At 38.1% G+C, this 22,390-nt stretch overlaps 1 protein-coding gene across 1 annotated transcript in view; it reads left to right on the forward strand.

The window, feature by feature from the left end:
- The window catches only part of Slc25a12 (solute carrier family 25 (aspartate/glutamate carrier), member 12), a gene marked incomplete at its 5' end in the record, with an annotated part of 88,911 nt that overhangs the window by 55,333 nt on the left and 11,188 nt on the right, over positions 1-22,390 (forward strand). The window contains 4 exon segments of the mRNA XM_005393225.2: positions 8,855-8,936; positions 10,393-10,551; positions 13,138-13,190; positions 13,769-13,849. Coding sequence (XP_005393282.1) covers positions 8,855-8,936; positions 10,393-10,551; positions 13,138-13,190; positions 13,769-13,849 — 375 coding nt within the window.

The following is a 22,390-nucleotide window of genomic DNA, read 5'->3' on the forward strand; positions in this document are numbered from 1 at the left end:
GAAATAGTTTTACAAATACTATCTGGCTAGAAAAAAAAAAAACAAAACAAAACCCACGTGATCATCTTGAAGAGTGGAGTGGAACAGTATTTCACAGATCTTTAAACTGAAAGCTCTACTTCTGCGTCCCGTGGAGGAAGTTGAGTCATAGCACGCGGTCACAGTGCTTCCTGTGTGGGTGAGGGTTAGGGGTAAGCCCTTCCTGACGTTTCCACCCTGTAACTAGCGTAGGACCTGTGTCCTCCTAACTGCTCTGGGAGACTTAGCCATAGGCTAAGGAAAGAGGAAGAGGGCGGAGCAGGGGAGGCAGAGACAGGAGAGAGGGCGGGGAGTGGTAGATGGGCATTTGCAGAGAGAGCCCTAGCCCACTTTTTCTTCATTGCTACCACCTGCTGAGTAGCCAGGGGTGGGCTTGCTATTAGTTACCTTCACATGGATTAGTGAGAAATGAAAGCACTTAGGTGTGTTCACTTTGGCCAGATTTAGAAATCTTTTCTTTTACTTGCGCTCCATCAAATGAGGTTTTTGCCTCTGAAATTAATTATAATTTCTAATTCTGCTTTACCAAATGAGTAAGAACATTTGTGGTCAGTTGAAGCAAAGAAAACAGAAAGGACAGTTTTTATATCTACACTTTATGGTGATGCTTTGCTTGATGCACAAAAAAGCTTCCTATCGATTAAAATATACTGTAACCCATTGTGATTTAGCTGCTTTTGTACCAAAAAAACCTCTTTTGTTGGGGAGAGGGTACCGGGAATCGAACTCAGGATCTCACGCTTGCCAGGCAGGCACTGCGCCACTGAGGTAAATCCTTGCCCCCCTAAAAAACCCTCTTATCTGATACCATCAATGTTTATTTTCATTAAGAGTTCTCACATCCTTTAAAAATACATGGGGCCAGGGATATGCTTCAATAATGCGGCACCTGCCTGGCAAGCTTGAGGTCCTGGGTTCCCTGTACAAAAAAAGAAAAAAAAAAAGGACTTACTCAAATGCAATGATTTTTAAATAAAATTTATATAATTACAAAAGTTTGAGATCTTGAAATTTTTAAAGAATTCTTATTGAATTTAATTTTATATCTGTAGTATGTGATGATGAAAATTTACTCTTGCAGTTTGAAATATTTTATTTCAAAAGGAGGTATTTTATAGTGTTCTGTTATCTGTTAAAACCGTTATTCTTGGCAGTTTAACTGAATTTAAAAGTCCCAACTCATTTCCTTCTCTGCCACTTTGCTGCTGCTTGTGTTCCTCTTGATCTACTGATTATCCTAGAAGTCAAGTCTGAAAGTTGTTTTGCAGTTTTGGTATCTCGAGTCTGTATCCCTCATGTTTCTTTGTCCTTAAGAAGGCAACTGTTGTGGATTCTCTTTGAGACAGATTGAAGATGATGCCTGCCTTCAGAGGCAGCCTGGCCTGATGATTTTGTGTGGTCAGGGAGAGCCTCTTGTCAGACACACAGGAAGTGGTCACCACCACTTTTTTCTTCTTCCTTGGTTCTCTAGAGAGGTGGGAGAGTATTTCCTCTGCCTTTTCCCTAATCTTGGATGACATGGGGATCTGGAATTCTCTAGAGATCAGGTAAAGGTCTTGGATATTCCTGCATTGTCTCTCAAAATAAGATTTATGAGAAATTCTAGGATAGCCATATAGGCCACAGTGTCTACCAGTTTTGAGATAATGTACTAGTGACTCAATTTTTAAAATTCTTTAGTCCACAGAATTATAGTAATCCTAACCATAACTATTCCCATGCCACATCCCAGAGATACCTTGATTTGATTCTCTTGTAATGTTTCCTTTATTGCTAAATGAGGAGTACATTTGTCACTTATTATTTTTGGGGGATTGGTTCCAGGACCCCCATGGATACCAAAATCTATAGATACTCAATTCCCTTGTTTAAATAGCATCAAATTTGCATACAGCCCTAGATTATTTCTAATAGCTAGTACAAAGTAAATGCTATGTAAACAGTTGTTTTGCTCTGTTTTGTTTAGGGAATAGTGACAAGAGAAAAAAAAATAGTGACAAGAGAAAAGAATTTTTAGTCTGTGGTTGGCTGAATCCATGGATTTGGAACTCAGAATTTAGAGGGCTAACTGTACATATTTACTTACAGTTAGCATGTAGAGTGTTTCCCTGTGGGAATGTACTGGAAACTTAAAAGGAAGAAAGACTTTTTATTGTTATCTGAACTAATGAAAGTACTTCAGAAAACACTTGTGTATGATAGAGACTCTGTGGGTTCAGAAATGAAAGCTATAAAACAGTGATTAAGAGCTTGAGCACTTGGGCAACATCCTTCTGTCCTGTTTTCTTATTTATTCCATAGTGGCAGTAGTGTTCATCTGATAGGATCATTGTGAGAATTATGCAAGATAATGAATGAACGTACATGAGACCTGATACCTCATAGGCATAAAATAAATGTGAACTCTGTTATCTTTGTGGTTGTTCCTGTTATTCAAGAAGCCTATATGAGCAAACTTCAGCAAACTGGGCTGAAGTATATATATTGACATTTAAAAAATTTAACTGGTAGAATTACTCCTTCATCTGCTTTCATTAAATGGGAGGAGATGGGAAGGGAGGAAGAATGATGTATCAGCCATCTTTCTCATTATTGAGATACCATAACCGACACCTATAACTTAAAGGAAAAGAGATTTCATTTGACTTATGGTTTCTGAGAATTCAGTCTGTGGTCGGGTGGCTTCAAGGCAGAAACATGACAGAATGGCAGACAAAGACACTTAATTCATGGCGACCAGGAAAGAGAGCAGGGGAACTGTACCAGAGAGGAGGTGGCCAGACATAGACCCCAAGGCTACCCAGACACACCCAGAAGTGTGTTCTACCACTACCTTGGGTGGACCCCAAGCCAATCAAGTTGACATTCTACCTTAACTACCAAAAACGGTAGTGTGATATTTTCTTTTTTTTATTGTCTGAAACATTTTGCTTCTAATTTTCTTGTGTGCTGGCTAAAATTCTACTAGTTACATTTTTTGAAAAGTTAATAATGGATATTCATCTAGGGAAAATTGCCTTTTTCATACCATTGCAAAAATCTATTTCAGTTGGAATATTCTAAATGGTAAAGATAAAAGAAGATAACACAGTAGGTTATATTCATAATCTAGAGATTTTATAAACAGTATAAAAATCAGTCAAAAGGAAAAGATTAGGCCAGAAATGATGGTACATGTCTTTTATCCTAGCATTCTGGGAGGCTGAAGTGGGAGGATCACCATTTCAAGCCCAGCCTAGGCTATTTAGTGGTTTAGTGAGACCTGTCTCCAAAAAAAAAAAAAACAAAAAAAAAAACAAAAGGGCTGGGGATGTAGCTCATTGCTTTGAATTCAGTCTGTAGTACTAAGGTCAGGGGAGAGGTGGAGACTGAATTTAAGAAATTTGTTCATCAAAATATAGCACTAAGCTGGACTTGATGGCACACACCTGTAATCCCAGCACTTGGAGGAGGCTGAGGCAAGAAGATTGCTGTGAGTTCAAGGCCAACCTGGGCTACACAGTGAGACCCTATCCCAAAAAAATGTATAAATAGAGTACTAAGAAGGTAAAAAGACAAGTTTCACAGGAGGAGATGATATTTGCAGTACATTTTAAGTAACAGAGAATCTGTATCCAGAATATATAATGAACTTCTACAAATTGATAAGTGAAAGGCAGACAATCCAGTTAAAAAAATAGCAAAAGACTTGAACAGAAACCTCACAAAAGAGAATATCCAATGTATACAAAAAAATAAAAGAAAAAGAATATGAGAGAAAAGTTTAATATTAGAAAATGGAGAAAATATACATGAGGAGATATTATTTTATCCTATCCAAACTGGCCGCAATTTTGCTAACAATGGGAAATATTTAGGAGGTGGAGGAATAGAAACTGTCAAGTGCTGCTGCCATCACCACTTTCGAATCTTTTTCTCAGGATCAACCATGGCTGAAGAGATAAGCCCTGCTGGTTCTCCTGGGTGTAGTCCTTAACAAGAACGCGTACATCCGTGTCTTAAAGGACATCTCCAATCATTTGTAGTAGCATTGTTTGCAACGGAAAAAGGCTGGAAGCAACCTTAATACTTACCAAGAGTAGAACGTGTAAATGCGTTGTGGGGTAGATGACCTGCAGTGAGGCAATGGACATTTTGATTTGAGGAGAGTGAGGTGGGTTGCGGGGAAAAGGATGCACACAGTTCTGAAGGATATAAGAGTTTGGAGGTGAAACTAGGTTAAAGACTAATTTTGGCCTGTGTGAGTTTTACACAGTTACTGTTTTTTCAACTGTATGGAGTAAATGACCTCAGATGGACCTACTTAGGTAAATCTGTACTTTTAAAAAAAAGCTTTGAAGCCAGACTCAGAAAAATAAATATCACATATCTCTAATGTGTGGAATCTAAAAAAGGTGACCAGAAAGTAGAGGAGGGGCTATTCTTGGACAAGAGGAAGGGAAAAAGCGGAGAGTGAGAGGGCGTAAAGGCGGTAATAGGCGGCATGAGTAGGATCAAAATTCATTATGCACATTGTGTGCCACCCAAAAATATGGGAGATGATGGGAACAGTTACAGTGTATACATGTACAAGTCAACCAAAACGAAACCCTTTGATCCATATAACCAGTGTGCACTAAAAAAAGTGGGAAAAAGAAATATGTGAGTGTTAAAGAATAAATGATGAAAAATTTTAAACATAAATAAAACAGTTAATTTAATAGAAAAACATGGGAATTACTATCCCAATTCATTTAATGAAGCTAGTACAGTCTTCATAAAACCAGAAAAGGGCACTGGAAGATTACAGGCTGATTTTACATTTGAAATGAGTTGAAAACATCACCCCTAAAAGTGTTGTTTCTGCAGGAAATTAGTTCTACAGGCCACTCACTCTAGGTGAGCTGAGTCGAGTTTTGTCAAAACATTCTCTAGGGGCTGGGGATTTAGCTCAGCGGCAAAGCTCCTGCCTGGCAAGCACAAGGTCGTGAGTTCAGTTCCCGGTACCGGAGAAAAACCAAAAAAAAAAAAAACATTCTCTGAAGCCAGGTGTGGTGGTGCACACTTGTAATCCCAGCACCTGGGAGGCTGAGTCAGGAAGGTTGCAGTGAGTTTGAGGCCAGCCTGGGCGACATAGCAAGACCCTTTCTCAAAAAAATCCAAAAAGAAAAAAACTATCAGAAAAAATTTAACAAGAATAGACAAAATGCATAAAATTATTACAATGATTTTTTTCTTTCATGTAGAGCATATTTTAGTCGTAGGATTTTGTCTTGTATGTGTAGTTTGCATTCTCTTGGGCTGTCTTTGAAATTTGCATTCAGGGCTGGGGATTTAGCTCAGTGGCACAGTGCCTGCCTGGCGAGAGCAATGTCATGAGTTCGATCCCTGGTACTGGAAAAAAAAAAAAACCCAAGAAATTTGCATTCATGAGTGCACAGAGGAGAACACTGCAGTTCATTGGTTAGTTTCTTTCTAACCCCCATCACCTGTGATAGTCTTACACTGTAGTGGAAGTCTGTTCTCAAAAGAGGAGGAAACTAGATTTATGTTTGTTGTTACCTATCTCATTCAAATTATTAGACTTACAAATGTATAGTCTTTGATGCACTTTAACTCCCTGTTACTGAGAGAAAAGTGTATCTTCTTGTTTAGCGTCAGGGAAAAATTATGTAAAATTTGTTACTTTTACCCACTTCAATACTGTCAATGCTTTGGGTTTTAATCTTTCTTTGTAAGGCCAAGAGTTTTGAATTCAAATTCAGGAGTATTAAAGTCATAGATGTGGTTTGGAGACACAAGAATTTCATTTTGCTTTCTTTCTCTAGCCTTATTTTACCATCTGATCATGCATTTTAGTTGGTACAAAATTTAATCTTTTTTTCTCCTCCAATGTTCAATATAAAATTGTCTTCAGATACTCTTTTTTTTTTTTTTTTTTGGTTTTTCTTCGGTACCAGGAACCGAACTCACGACCTTGTGCTTGCCAGGCAGGCGCTTTGCCGCTGAGCTAAATCCCCAGCCCCTGTCTTCAGATATTCTCTCCCCTCCTCCTCCTCCACTGAGGATTGAGCTATCCCTTTTCTTATATCCATTCATTATACTGTGTTATTTGGAAGAGGCCATTTTCATTTTCGCTCTCTCTCTTGCTGTAGATTGAACCTTGAGCCTTGGGGCTTGCACATATAGTACTGGGCAATGCTGTACCACTGAGCCATATTCCCAGCCTGGTTTTATTTTCAGTCAAGGTCTTGCACAGTTACCCAGACTGACCACAAACTTCTGATTCTCCTGCCTCAGCCTTCTAAATAGCTAGGGTTATGGGCCTTTGGGGTGAGACGATTCCCTTAATTGGACTGGCAAGCTACGTGAAGCAGCTTGACTTACTGTCCTGATCTTGTCTTACCTAGGTAATTCTCTTTTATATGATAGGTATTTCTTTAAAAAAAGGAAAATATCTTATCTTCAAATGACATCTCAACTCATTTCCTATTACACACACAGGCTTGGAGAGCCAGTTAAAAATCATTTGAGTTTCTCAACTCTTGGTTTGCTTTGAAAAACACTTAATTAATTTTGTTAAATATCAACCTTCATGATTATAATCATAACCTTAAGGGCAAGGGTGCCTTTTCCTTTGACCCATTTGCTCACAGTAAGTGATCTTCTTAGTGCTGAATATTTTCTTTCAGCCTAAATGCTAAAAATTCAGAACACAGTCATTAATAGGGATGACAGCTATAGTAGCATTCCATTTATGAATATTCATGATGTGAAATCTATAGCATTAATTATGTTAATTTGCATACCTGAATACAAGTGAACCATAAGTTATATTGATACTTAAACCTTAAGAAAAAAAATCTTTGAACCCATTTACTCTGTTTTTTAATAAATGCTACTTAACAGGGATGGAGGTGACATTCTGTCAAAAGGCTTTTGGGTATTTATAGTTTGAGATGTTTTAACTAAGAATTAAAGCACAGTATAATCCTTCAGTTTTCATAGGATTTTGTAGGGCTTATAAACATTCTTTGAAGGAAGAGAGTAGAAAGAAAAATGTATGATTGAGCACAGGAAAAATCTTTTATATGAATTACAGAAGTAGTGGTTACTTGATGCTTGTTAGCATGGCTTTTTTATTTTAAAAATTTTAATGTACTCTTTTGAGAGGACGCATAATTGAAATAAAACTTACAGGAATGAGGTATTTTTTTCACTCAGACTAGTGATTGAGAGAAATAGAATGAATCAATCTCTTTCTGTGTTTCTCTTTCTCTTTGTCTTCCCCCAACTCCCTTCCTCATTCCTTCCCTCCCAGGCCCTTAACACAAAGCTACATCCCCATTCTCCCCTCCCCCAACTCTTTTGAGACAGGGCGTTACTCAGTCACCAAGTTGCCCAGGCTGCGCTCAAACTTGTGATCCTCCAGCCTCAGCCTCCCAGAATGCTGGGAGAACAGGCACGCACTACTTATGCCTGGCTGAATACATCCCTTTTCTGTCTCTTCTTATAATGGCCCTGATCTTATCATGTGAGCTGTACTCTCATGACTTAATCACCCCCAAAAGTTCCATCCCCAAATGCTCACTTAGGGCTTAGGGGTTTTAACAAGTGAATTTTGAGGATATACAAGCACTCAGTTCATAGCAATGCTATAAGTTGAATTTCTTCGAATTTTGTGATGTTAAATATCATTATCTTAAAGGAACAGTTTGTGCTTGTGTTTTCAGCTGTTGTCTTTACAGCAAAATAGTATCAGAATGAACTGGTGAGCTTCACTGTGTAACAGTGTTCAGTGAATGCTCGAAAACTCACTGAAGCATACTGAAGTAATACAAAACATTGTTTGCATTAATAAAAAAATTTAAAAATACTTTATCTCTTTTAATAATTTCTATTTTGTATGTTTCAAATCATGTTTTTATAAAGTTTATGACTTATGTTTATATGCATGTAATTAACATAGTGAAGAGTATCTAAACTTTTTATTATGATTTTAAATTTTTGATTGCTTTGGTTATTTTGGGGATGGAACCCAGGGATTTCAGCGTGCTATGCATGTGATCTGCCATTGTACATCCTCAGCCACTTATGTTTTTTTTTAAAACTTTAGTTCAAGTTAATATTTTTCAAATTTTCTTTATGACAAAGTAATTATTCACTTGTTTCAAACTGCACAAGTGTAGCAGATATTTCATAATAAAGATATTAAAGATTAAGACTGTTACATGGATATAGACAAATTCTCTCAGGCCTTTTATGCTATGGGATATCTATGAAACAACACTCAGCCATTCTAGGGTGTTTTTTCCCTTTATTATAGATTTTATTAGAACTATGAATATGACTAGGATAGTAGTCATGTAAGTTTTTAAATTATGATCACATTCTCTGATTTAGGGCTTAAGGTAATTTTTGAACATTTCAGAAAGATTTTAAAATTTTAAATTAGTTAAAGAAGTGAAAAAATATTTTATACTTGAAATATTTGTTTACCTAAAAGACTTCTGGAGAATAATATTGTATTCCCCAATACACTATTAGCCACTAAATGAGACATTAATAGGTTGTGAAAAACAAGAAGAAAAAAAGTTACTGTTTATTTTGCTGGATATGGCTGTAAAATGCATATAGTAGAGGTATTTACTTTGCAAAAACATTGGTTCCATTTTTGAATACCTATCCCTTTCTTTCAGAAGAGAAGATTTTACATCATTAACGATATCACTTTTAGATTTTGTTTTTTCTTATATCGAAATAGCCAAATTGTGGACTTTTCCATCAACTATCCAGTTTTCTCAAGTGTTTTTATGTGTTTTCTTTTTCCTCACAGCAGTCTCATGGGTTCGGCAGACCCATTTGGCTCCAGATTGCCGAGTCCGCTTACAGATTCACCCTGGGCTCCATTGCTGGAGGTGAGTGACAGTTTGTCTGCTGATTATGGCTGCATTCACGTAATGCTGTCTGGCTAGACCCGGGCAGATCAGCAGAGGTACAACGCATTGTTCCTGGGGGTCGTGACAGCAGGGCTTTCTGCAGTGCTTTTTATTTTTACCTGTGATCAGAGGACTTGTCATAGCATGGTTGTGGCCCCTCTGGCTCCAGTCTGTCTTCAGGATAAAACCTCTGCAGTGAGGTCAAAGTCTGGGATACGGGCCTATGCTCACCTGAATTACCCCAGTTAAGGCCCACGTGAAAACATGAATAAGGTTGAGTTCAGGGGTCAGGCACAGAAGCACGTGGGGTACAAATCGCGGAACCTCATGAAGAAAAACTTCTTGAAGTGATCTGGTTTGGCTTTCTTGTTTTCCCCCTCCTTTTTCATTCATTTCAGAATATGGAGACTTACAATTTACTTACTGAAACCCTCTCTGCACTCTTTTCCCAGCAGAAATTTGAGAAACTATTTTTGCTTAAGTACTGTACCAAGAATATGTTTTATTATCAGAAGTCGGTTTGTTGAAAAGAACCTAGCAGGTGTGGTGACAGTGCTTATGATTTTTTTCAAAACAAGCCTGAACTGATGAGACTAGTGTTTCTTTCTTTTTTTTTCCCCTTCATTTTCAGTTTTAGAAGCTACTAGCATGTTTTGGTTTTCAGTAGTCAAAAAATATAATACTGTAGTTCATATAATAAATATATCCAACCCTGAGAAATTCTAAAGCATGGTCTAAGCCAGGTGTGGTGGCTTAATCTTGCCTGTAATCCCAGCACTCGGGAGGCTGAGGCAGGAGGATTGCCATAAGTTTGAGGCCAACCTGGGCTATGTAGTGAATTCAAGGCCACCCTGAACTATATAGAAAGTCCCTATCTCAAAAAATAAAATCACTTAACCATTAATAAAACATGCCTTATTATTTAAAAGATGAAATTATGTAGGGACAGAACTGTATGGAATTTTGTTCCTAATATGATGGTTGTAACTAAAATTAATTTATCAAAGTGCTTTAGTGAACTAAATTTAAAAGTTACAGCCACTTAGTTAACATATATAGCCCTTTTCTAGTTAGTAAGATGTAACTGGCAAAATAAATTAGCCATTAATGGAAAGTATAAAGGAATGTTATAGTTCAATGTTGTCACTATAGGAAATTGAGTACTGACTATGTAATGTTGGTGATGATACATTCTTTAACTTACCAACCTAAGGTATAAAAGAACATGGGTCACAGTTTAAAGCTGCTATGTTTTTGGGTCCCAGAGGTTTCATCCTTTGACCACGTATGGAGTCAGAAAAATATAGTCCTGTTCTGTGAGAGTAAATGTTGTGTCTTGTAGTCTCACAATTTGAGGTGAGATTTATTATCCTGTTGACTCTGTACCTCACTTAATTGTGTTTATTTGAAAGCTTAAACACTGTTCTGTTTGTAGCTGTGGGAGCCACTGCAGTGTATCCTATCGATCTGGTGAAGACCCGGATGCAGAACCAGCGTGGCACTGGCTCTGTTGTGGGGGAGCTGATGTACAAAAATAGCTTCGACTGTTTTAAGAAAGTCTTGCGTTATGAGGGCTTCTTTGGACTCTACCGGGGTGAGTAAGCAGATCTCAGCTGCTAAAGTTAACAATTTTATTTCACTTGCAGCGGATTTTAACTCACTTATTGTGCAAACCAATATGTAACCTGCCTGGCCCAGATTAGGGCAGTTTCCCTGTTTTCCCTTTGCTCATTTCCTTTTTTACACTCTCTCTGGTGACCAACAGTGTTAGTCTGCACACAGGGTCTTCACTTCTTCTTCCTGTCATTTGTATTTCTTGGAATCCAAATCCAGTGTTTGTCCTGACTGTGAGTCTGTGTGAGCCAGGCAGCCGCTTGAAGGTGAGTTTCCCCTCTGTACACTTGTTTCAGCTGAAAGAACTATGAGATTTTTTTTTTGTCCCTTCCAAGAGGACTATTTATGAATCTCTTTCCAGTGAGTCACCTGAAGTTTGAAACAAAATAAAAGAAACACCTTGGGGTCCATCTCATTCTCATTCACTCAGAGGCATGCAGTGAAAGCGGAGAAAATTTTCTTTTGCAGGTTGTTGCCACCAACCCTATACTGAGACTGCAGCTCTACACAACATTCTCCCCAGCCCCCGTTGGCTTTGTAGAAACTTGTTCTCTTTAGAAAGCGAGTAACTTTCATGTCCATGTCTTCACATTAGAATTTAGGGTTCCTTTGCGGGGGAGATTAATGTTTTAATCCCTTTGGGCGCCACTTGGAATTCTTTGAAAATATTCAACATGCTCAAGTCCAGGGCATTTACGTAATTTACTGTACTTATTTGTTTGCACACATAGGCTCATTAATCCCTAGCTCACTTCTGAGCGCTGTTAAACCATTTAGCATATACCCTCTTCTTAGGAAAGAAAGACTGGGCCCAAGCAAACCATTTGCTCATGGTCAGGAGAGAAAATTCCTCAGTGAGCATTATGTTCAGGTATTCAAGTAAGGTAACTCTGATACACTTTTGTATGAAGGAGAGGGTCATGGGACATTCATTTTCATTATATGTAGAATAAGAAAGTCATTTTGAAATCAAACTAGGCTCAAACACCCTGCTCCGAGAGTTCATTAATTTTGCTCAAATATCAGAGCTCTGCCCTCTTTAAATTCCAGTTGTACAGCATCTACTTCTTGGGAAGAGATGTGCATTGCCCTGAACGCAGAGAGCTGCCCATATGAAGCCTTATTTTAAACTGATTAAGCCCTGCATGTCTCGATTTTATTTAGTAGGGGGTTCAGGTTGAATGGCACTATTTTTTTTTCTTTGACATCTCTAATATTTCCAGGTTCAATAATGACCTTTCTTCTTCTTGGTCTACTTTCTGAGTTACAAAGAGAATGTCTTCTGTTAGAAGAAACCTAAATGTATAATAGATAGTTTAGTCTTCTCAATGGATAAACCTAAATAAATAATACATAGTTCAGTCTTAATGGGCATGTAGGAGAGATGCCATGTTGATTAAATGGGTGAGGTACAGCAAGTTGGGGAGGGGATTGCTGGCTTTATTCCTGATGGGAGCTGATAAAATTGGTCCTTTAAATGAGAGATTTTTGTATTAGGGAGAAGATTGTAGCAGTTCTATATGTGAGCACCGTGATTATTGAGATTGTCATATGTTGCTTAGAACTGGTCCATTATTCTGTCAGATGATTGACAAAATTGTTGACAGATTAGCTAACTTTCTTTGTAGGCAGCGATGATAAAATGACACAAATCATTACTTTATTAAAATTCCACGAGCTTTAGAGAAGCAAGTTGTAAAACAAATACACATGCTGACATGGTTGTAGGGGAGTTAGATTAAAAATAGGGTTAGGCAGTTAAGACTGCCATCTGCTGATTTATTCTTTTAAATCATTTCCGCTATCCATGAAGGTGTGTGTGGCTCTGTGTTTGTCATTGATAATTCAGTTTGACTGACAGTAGCCCATGTGTATGATTACTTGCTGGCTCTCAATTCATGGAAAATCACTCAGCAGTATCCTCAAAGTAGGCTTAAAATCAGCAGTAGGCAAGCATTCAAACACAATAACTCCCCCTTGGCCGGACAATTTAAAGGATATAAAATGTTTATTGTTAGCGTCTTTTTTTAAGTATGCAAAAAAGTGTATGCTAACAATTTGTATAAGCTGTGTGCTTTAGAAAGCCGAGCCCAATGAATATGAGTATCTACAGATGTGAAATTGTTTATATGGTTTTTTTCTTTCTCAGTGTATAGTCAACCTGGAAATCTTAATTTCCTAAGAATAATGGCTTATTTCGAAGGGATTCTTAAATGTCTTAAACTTGACATGTATTAGTAAATAAAAATACAATAGGTAGATGTTTTTGCTTATAGAAGATACTCATTAGATGATATTAAAAACTGCATTTTTCTCTGCAGTTGTGGCTTCCTTTTAAATCAATGATTACTGAATGCTGATTTTCTCTGGAGAGAAAATTATGAGAATTGATATTCTGTATTAAGCGAGCTACTATATGTTATTAGTATCATCAGTTTGCTCCCATTTTAATTAAAAGCCAGAAATGTTTGATGGGTAGATAATATGAAGAAAATATTTCCTTGTTGGAGTTGTGTGTTTATATCTAGTACATCTGTCTTGCTAATGATTTTCTCTCTTTATCTAGGTCTGATACCACAGCTTATTGGGGTTGCTCCAGAAAAGGCCATTAAACTGACTGTAAGTTTTTTTTTAACTGAAGTTGTGTCATTTATTTAGATTAAACCCCAAATTAAAATTGATGCTGCTGAGACTGGCACAGCATCAAGACACTTGTAAAACTTTTTTCTTCCTCACTTCCCCTCTCTTTCCTCTCCCTTTCCCCTCTCTCCCCGTTGAACCCAGGGCCCTTACCAATGCAAGGCAAGTGCTCTCCCACTGAGCTACATTTCCAGTCCTTTTTACTTTTTATTTTGAGACAAGGTTTCACTAAGTCTGGCCTTGCTCTTATGATCCTCCTGTTTCAGCCTCTTGAGTAGTCAGGATTAGAGGTGTGCGCCATCATGCCCGTCAAAAACTGTACATTTATATATAAACCTTGGCTAATTTTTATCGTAAGACAGATGTTTTGCTGACTTCAAAAAGCAGCAATGGGGGCTGGGGATTTAGCTCAGTGGCAAAAGCGCCTGCCTGGCAAGCGCAAGGTCGTGAGTTCAATTCCCGGTACCGGAGAAAAACCAAAAAAAAAAAAAGCAGCAATGTACCAGGAGAGGAAATGGTTGGGAATTCTGATTAACTGCTGCTGTCTTTCTAATTAGGTTAATGATTTTGTCCGAGATAAATTTATCAGAAGAGATGGCTCTATTCCACTGCCAGCAGAGATTCTGGCTGGAGGCTGTGTAAGTATTAATCCTGTATGTTTCTTGTAAAGAAAACAAAAGTCCCTCTTATCTTTTTGCACTTTAGATATGATATCAGATTAGCATTTCCCTTGGGCTCAAGTGACCTAAGCATGTCTTTGCATATGGAGTGATTCTTTAAAATGTCATTGTATAGTATAACTGGTTTTGAGAATAAGCAAAAGAGAGAGATTATCTTCATCAACTCTTTCAGAAGCTTCTGAAGCATTACTTTCCAGACTTTTATAAATCCTAATTCTCATTCTTCTTAAGAAAGTACAACAGTGGGTGGGGTTACTGTATGTTCATATTAGCTGGAACTTTAAGCGTGAGATGATTGATTAATTAGAGCCTTATACTTCAAGTGTAGGACTGGTCTAATTATAATATTCCTTCTGGGGGTGTGTAAATAACTGTAGCTACATTACATTGATAAAAATTCTGAAGCCAAGATTCAGAGTATGTTTGCGTGTAGCACAAATGCTTCTGTCTGTAAACTATAAGCATCACATTGGATTTAGACCAGTTCCCACACCTAAGTTTGTGGCTCAGCTAGTTTCCTTTGTGGTATTGTCTTACATGTGATTTGCTTGAGATTTGTTTAGTCCATTTTGTCCTGAAAATGTTAATAACTTCTAATTGCATTGGTTGGCAGTTTTGGCTAAAACCTCAGTTGCTTATGGAGCTCAAGGTGATGAGGTCAGTGACCTTAGAAGTTTTAATGCAGAAAAGATGCCCCTGAGGTCGGAGAGACAGGTTCCTCCAGGTTCTTCTTGATGTGATTTGTCAGCCTGGCACGTACCTAAGTCTTCACCTTCTGCAGCCAGAGTTCTTATGGAAGCGGAGGGTTGGGGTGTGTTCATGCACACGTCTGAGCATGTGCTTGTGTGTCAGCGCACACATTCCCAGGAAGGAAGCCTCTTTGGCTGAATTTCTTTCTTCATGAAGGATAAACAGTGGACAAGAATAAGCCCCTTGCTTAGGTGGGATAAAAGTGCTAAAACTGTTTCTCATCTAATGAGAACCGCTTTGCACATCAAGTATGTTTCTCAGTGGTTGCAGCTTCCCTTTGGTTAAAGGGCTTCCCAGTCCATTTTTACCACAGCACATGCACATGTATTTGCCAGAAACCTCCTGAGTTACACTCTTTCTGTTCCATAAAGCTAGTGATTTCTGTTTGCGTCTGCAATATCCAGAGGCTTTTGGCTATGTCTGACATGTGACCTGCATGGTTCAGCCATAATCAGATGTGTGGTTCCTTTGTTCTCCTTAGGAATGGGCCCTGTTTATAGAGTTGAACTTTGAAAATTTCCATTGAAGTCTAGCGCGCCTTGAGGGTTGTGCTGACACTAAGCATCTTCCTTAATCATGACTCATTTCTGGAAGCTTTGATCGATTGTCTAGCTGGAAATGGACAGCAGGAGAATGACTAGGTTGTCTGCAGTCCTTCACCTTCAATACCTTTCTGCTTGCCACTTTAATCTCTTCATTTAGAGAGGGAAGAAAATGTATAATTAATGGAGTTTCTTCTGACTAATTCAGTCATTCTACAGTGTCAATGATTGATAAAGCATAATCCACTAGTTTTCCCAAAAGTTTCTAATTTCAATAGAGAAAATACAATCTTAGACAAAAAGGATGAGCCTCTATTTATAGATATCCTGACATTATGAGACACATGATATTCTTTTCTTGAATGCTATAAGGTAAGCGCTGGAAGAGTAGCTGCCCACCAGGCTGACCCTGAGAGTCTTTCCCACCTAAGGTAGTGGTGAGGTACAATGTGCGGCGCCCCTGGGGTGCTTACTGCATGCTATCAGTGCCACCAGGGAGAAGAGTGCTGCTGCTCTTCAAAAAATTACCCACTTATAAAGCTGTCCCTGGTGCTGGGTAATTAGGAAGAAATGCCTCAAACTGAGTTAGAGACTTTTCTCAGCAGATGGATTAGCTAAGACCTAGGTTTTGACTTTCTTATAAATAGATAGGAGGGAAGTCCTGTTGCCATGAAAATGACTATACTGCCTGTTAGGAAAATGATGTGTGCTGACTAGATCATTAAGTGATTGAGAAGTGAAAATCTCTGGTCCTCTCATGTTATATATTTTTCATTGTTGTTTATTTTATGATCTCTCTTTCTCTCTTTCCTCCCTTCCTTTCTTGCATTTCCTCTCTCCTTTTTCTTTTCCTTTCCTTTCCCTCCTTAGGCTTGAACCCATGGCCTCACTCATACCGAGCATGCACTTTACCACTGAGCTGCATGCCCCGGCCCCAGGATCAGTTTCTAAAGACACATGATAACACACAGAAGACTATGCTCTATAGATATAAAGAGTAATAATGAGAGGGTATACATACCCTTAGCACCCTAATCAACTACAATATTATCATCGACACTGATTTTTGTTTTTAATGTAGTTCTAATTTGATAGATTGCTAATGAGCAGTGGAGACTTTTCCTAAACATTTTATAGGGATTATCTTGTTATTATTTCTAACTAGGGTTGATTAAAAGTTTCATCAGTAGTAAATGCCAAAGTTGAAATTCAAACTACTTCTATCTCCAAATGTATATTCTTTCACATTTGGTGTGTCCAATCATTTATTTGTAATTTCACTTATTCATTCTGTCATTCACCGAATACTTGCTGTGTTTTAGGCAGTTTTTTAAAATAACAATTTTTTGTTGTGGTGAGATTGAAAATTGAAGTAGTAGGGCTTTGTGCCCTACTCCTGAGCTATACCCACTTTATTGGTATATAATTCATATATTACAGTTCTCCCATTTAATATGCACAAACAATTCAGTGGTTTTCAGTGTAATTCAAAGAGTCAAGGAGTCATCACCACAAATGATTTTAGAACATTTTCAGCACCACAGAAAAACCTAGGAGTCTTCAGGTATCACCTTCCAATCTTTCCACCTTACTCCCAGTGCTAGGTGACTATTACTATACCTTCTGTTTATAGATCCACCTATTCTGAGTATTTTGTATAAGTAATATGCAGCCTTTTGTTTTTTTTTGGTTTGGTTTTTCTCCGGTACCAGGAACCGAACTCATGACTTTGCGCTTGCCAGGCAGGCGCTTTGCCGCTGAGCTAAATCCCCAGCCCCTATGCAGCCTTTTGTATCAGCTGGTTTCACTTAGCATGTTTTTAAGGTTCCTCCATGTTATAGCTTGTGTCAGTACTTATTTCTTTCTATTGCTCAACCTATGGGTATACCACATTTTGTTTATTCATTTATCGGTTGCTGGACATTTGAGTTGTTGCCAGTTTTTGTCAAAACCATAAGGTTTTGCATGGACACATGTTTTCATTTGAGTATGAATGGAGTGGTTGGTGGAGTATATGGCAATTCTAAAGTAGCTACTGGATTGATTGATTGACTGATTGCTTGGTACTGACAATTGAACCCAGGGCCTTTGTACTGAGATATGTCCCTGGCTCGCTCTAGAGACAGATTCTCACTAAGTTTCTAATTAGCATTTTAAGGAACTGCCAGATTATTTTCCCAAATGACTGGAGCCTCTTATACTAGCTGTGTGTGTTCTGATATCTCCAGTTTTTGCTGACCGTTGTTACTGTTTGTCTTTATGTGATAGCTACCATCCTGGGAGTGAAGTGTGGTATCTTGTGGTCTAACGCCTGACAACAGGGAGCACCTTTTCGTGTGTCCATTGGCCATTGTATATCTTCTTTGGCATAACATCTGTTCAGGATCTTTGCCCATTTTAAATTGGGTTACCTTGTACTATTGAATTATAAGGTATTCTTTATATATTCTAGATATATGTCCCCTATCAGATACATTATTTGCAGATATTTTTCACTTTCTTGATGGCATCTTTTGAAGAATTGGACTTTAATTTTAATTTTTTTTTTTATTGCTTGTGCTTTTGGTATCATATCTAGGAAGTATTGCCTAATGCAAGATCAGAGCATTATGCCTTGGTTTTCTTTTAAGAATTTTATAGTGTTAGGTCTTTGATCTTTAACACCACTTTGTAACACTTTTTTGTTAAGTTTTTTTTATTTTAAAGAGAAAAAAATTTCAAAAGATAGTAGGGTAACAATGGTTAATACATTGTGTATTATTATCTTTAAATTAGTTACTGAGAGGATAGGCAGTTAATTGTCCAAACAATATTAGCATAAACTTTTCCTTTCAATGGACTAAAAGAAATTAGTAGTATAACTATCTTAACTATCTTAACTCTGTCTCTCTCTATATTTTTTTACTTTTTCCTTCCTTCTTTTCTCCTTCCCCCACCCCAGTTTCTTTTTCCTTTTAAACAGTTTCTTCCCATTTTACAGTGTCTATTGAGCATTTTAGATCTTACTTACTCTTTCAGCTTCTCACACTAGGGAGACAATATGATGTTTGCATGTGTGCACCTGGTTTATTTCACATATGAGTATGGTCTTGAGTTGCATCCATTTACCTATAAAAGTTTCCAGTTTATCCTTCTTTATGGCTGAGTAGTACTCCATTATATAAAAAGACCACATCTTTTTTATCCACTCATTGGTTGATGGGCATTTGGGTTGTTTCCAAGATCTAGCTATTGCAAATTGTGCTGCTATAAACATGAGTGCACACATATTGCTGTGGTATGATGTTTTTAATTCTTCTGGGAAGATACCTAGCAGGGGAATAGCTGGGTCAAATGGGACCTCCAATCCTCATTTTTTGAGGAATCTCCACACTGATTTCCACAGTGGTTGCACCAGTCTACACACCCACCAGCAGTGGAGAGGGGTTCCTTTTTCCCACAGCCCCACCAGCATTTGTTACTGGTTCATTTCTCTCTCTCTCTCTCTCTCTCTCTCTCTCATCTGTCTCTTCTCTTCTCTTTGCTTCACTTCCCTTGGTTTCCTTTCTTTTTCATTCTTTCTTCTAGGAATTGAACTCAGGACCTTGCAGGCTCTGTGCCACTGAGCTAAATGCTTGGCGCTGATTTCTTGATGATAGCCATTCTTTCGGGAGTGAGATGAAATCTCAATGTTGTTTTAATTTGCATCTCTTGAATGACCAGTGATGTTTCACACCAATTTTTAACCCTGGTTTTTGAGGGGTGTTTTACTTTGGGCAGAAATATCATCAAAAAACTGTTTCCTTTTTCATTGCTAGGATTTGATGTATTTCCAAGTTTTCTTATTCTGTACATGCGTACCACACATACATGCTCTTAAACAGCACACGTGCACGAACACATTTGTGTGCCCTCCCCCATGGGAGTTTTGTTGCTTTAACTTCTTGATGGAAAATGTCAGCAGCTGTCATTTAGAGAAGGGGGGAGTCACAATGGAACATCCTACCTTAGAAATAGGAGTATAAATAGATTGTGCATTGAATCAACATCCAAGACAAGATGAAGAATCTTTCACTCCAGAAAATTCATCCATGCCTCCTCCCACCTCTAGGCAACTACGCTTCTGATTCCTGTCATAAATTTTGTTTCATTATATGGAATATCCAAAGTATATTCTTCTGTGTCTCTTTTACTTAATGTAATGTTTTCAGAGTCATCCTTTTGTTGTATAGGGGAGTCAGCTTTTTGTTTCTTAATTTTGTTGAGTATTGTTCCATTGTATAAACAATTTATTTATCCATTTGTTGGTGGACATTTGGCTTGTTTCCAGATTTTGTCGATTTTTAATGTTGTTATAAACATTCTTGCATAAATCTTTTTGTCAACGTACATTTTTATTTTTCTTGGATAAGGAAGGGTAAAATAAGGTAGATGTTTTCAATTTAAACTGTTGAAAAAGAGAAAAATAAATTACTAACTTTTACAGTAGGATAGGCTGTCTTACAAATATTCTAGTTATTTTGCATCCTCATGGATGTTTGAATTCTCGTCTTTTTGATGTTAGGCACTTAGTGTGAAAGGCTGTTACTGAGGTTTTAATTTGCATTTTCCTGATGCCCAAAGACGTTGAATATCCTTTTATGTGTTTGTTAGTCGTGTATCTTTTTTGTGAAATACCTGTCTAAGGTATTTTACCTAGGTGTTTTTTTTTAGGTTTTCCATTTATTTGTAGGAGTTCCTTATACATTATGGATATGGTCTTCTGTCAGATATATGTGTTGTGAATATTTTCCCCAGTGGATCATTTGTTTATTTTCTTCATGGTGTGTGTGGGTGGTTTTTTTTTTTTTTTTTTAAAGAAAAATCAATTATGCAGTTTCTTGGATATACCCTGTAACTTCAGTGGGAATAGTTTTAAATACCAAAGTAGAAAGGTTTAAAAGTCTAAGTGGATTGACCTGTATGTACTTTCTAAAGGTTTGTCTGGTAAGTACCTGTTATTTTATTGTCAAACTCTAATCACAGATCAGTTTACGTCTTACCTGACAGACCACATTATCTCTTTCAGAGTGTGTTTACTTCTGAGCAGACAGAAGTCATAAAACCCCAAATTAATCTATTGCTCAGCAAAGGGCTGAGGTAAGCCGTTTGTGTTGCAGGTGAGCTTCCTCAGCCCCTTGTGAACGCACATCCTAGAGAACACACCCCTTCCTTGGTGCCTCAAGTGCAGTGTGCACGGTGCTCCCATGTTATCTCTCAAAAGCTTGTGGAATACGTGGGGCATTTGTGTTGAGATCCTGGTTTCAAGTCGGGGTTGGTTTATGGCAGTCTAGGTCAGCAGCCTTCCAAACCGAGAGTCTTTCCACCCTCCCATGCTCCTTCCCTTGAATTTACGCGTGTGTTGTACCCTATGGATGCAGCAAAAAGCCTACAGTTCTTTAATTGTAGCGTGTGCAAATCCTTGGGGGCAAGGTCTGTAGCTAGCCAGCTCCCTAGCTAAAGAAATCTCTGTGCCTTCCTTAGTAAGCTGATCTGGGACATCTTTGAAGAGTTATTTGGAAACAGCTCCTCAGCCTCCCACCCACAGAAATCAGGGTGGTCCCACTATTACTTATATGAAAAAAAATATATATGTGTATGTTACTGATTTTTTTATTTTTCCCCAGTACTGGGAATCAAACTCACGACCTTGTGCTTGCCAGGCAGGCGCTGTACCACTGAGCTAAATCCCCAGCCTATATATATGTTAAAAGTCCTTGTGTATTTATGTCACATAGGTACACGGGGATCTTGTTTCTTCCTGCCTTAGCCCATTCAGACTGTTATTACAAATACCTTAGACTGTATAACTAATACACAATAGTACCTACCGCTCCTACTTCTGTAAAGTCCAAGATCAAGGGGCCAGCGGATTTAGTGTGGTAAAGGCTTGCTCTCTGCTTCCAAGATGGCACGTTATTGCTACGTCCTCACGTGGAGGGACGAGGCGGCCCCCTTCAACCTCTTCTAGAAGGGCTCTACTCTCATTCATGCGAGCAAGACTGATCCCTCAGGACTGAATTCCTTCCCAAAGCCTCCACCTTTTAATGCTATTACATTGGTAAGTAATAGTTTCCACCATGAATTTTGGAGGGACACCAGCGTTCAGGTCGTAGCACATCCTTACTCTAGTTATAAGTATATATATAGTTTTATATCGTAACACCCTGGTGTATACAACCTCCCAAAAAGAAACACATTGCAATTTGTTGCTTTTCAGCTCACTACTTTAAGATTATTTTAGAAAGGACTAGTATTCTCTGTGGCTTTATAAAAGTATCTAGGAATGCTTTATTGATCAGTAGGACAGAGTCACTGTCTCTTTTGCTCTTGACTTAGTCCTAGTGAGGACTAATTCTGTGTGGCTTTGTTGATTTTTCTGGTTATTTTAAATGCATGCATTTTATACACCTATAAGAGCTGGTAGGGCTTAAAGAAATTGAAGGTAGATTTTTATCCGTCTTTGCAAGGGAAGACTTTATAATGAGTTGCTCTCATTGAATATTTTGTGGTTGGAGAGAAATAGTGCTTAACTATAGGAGACAACAGATCAAAGAGAGAAATCAACAAGGGAGTTGGCACAACAGGGCCCAGCCCCCGGCCTGCTTGTAGACCCTGCCCCTGGGGTGTGATTGTGAGGACAGAGGTTGAACAGGCTTAATCCTGTATGTAGCCCCTCAGCCTCGGGCACCTTGGAGGCCTGCTGACATCTCCACATTGTATCCTTTTCCCATTAACTTTCCCTGTCAGCTTTAGTTGGTCTCTTTTCTCATAAAAGTTATGTGCTACAAGGCTACATGGAAGTTTTTGCATTCTTTCCATTCCAGTTATGTGTGGGTAACTCTTATTCCAAGTGGGATTTGTTCACTTTTATGTCTTTTAAGTTCATTTCCACAGCTACAAGAAGACAACTTAATAGTGAAAAATAAAAGCATCTAGCTTGTTTTAGTATTAGTGCTTACACTAATAAAAAAAGAAAGGAAAATAAGCTGCAAATTGGATGAAGGAAATGCAGTGATTAGGAGGTTAGAAGCTAATTTTGGTGATTGGGTGAGGGAAACAATTCACCAAAGGTATGGTGTGGAATCGTATGTTGTCTAATGCAAACGTCAGCACCAGAAGGAGCAAGGTGTCAAATTAGGCAATGCCATGTAAATCTGTGTCATTGTGTGTCAGTATGGTTTAATGT

This window comes from Chinchilla lanigera, unplaced genomic scaffold (genome assembly GCF_000276665.1).
Source record: "Chinchilla lanigera isolate Chin_1 unplaced genomic scaffold, ChiLan1.0 scaffold00048, whole genome shotgun sequence".
Taxonomy (NCBI): domain Eukaryota; kingdom Metazoa; phylum Chordata; class Mammalia; order Rodentia; family Chinchillidae; genus Chinchilla; species Chinchilla lanigera.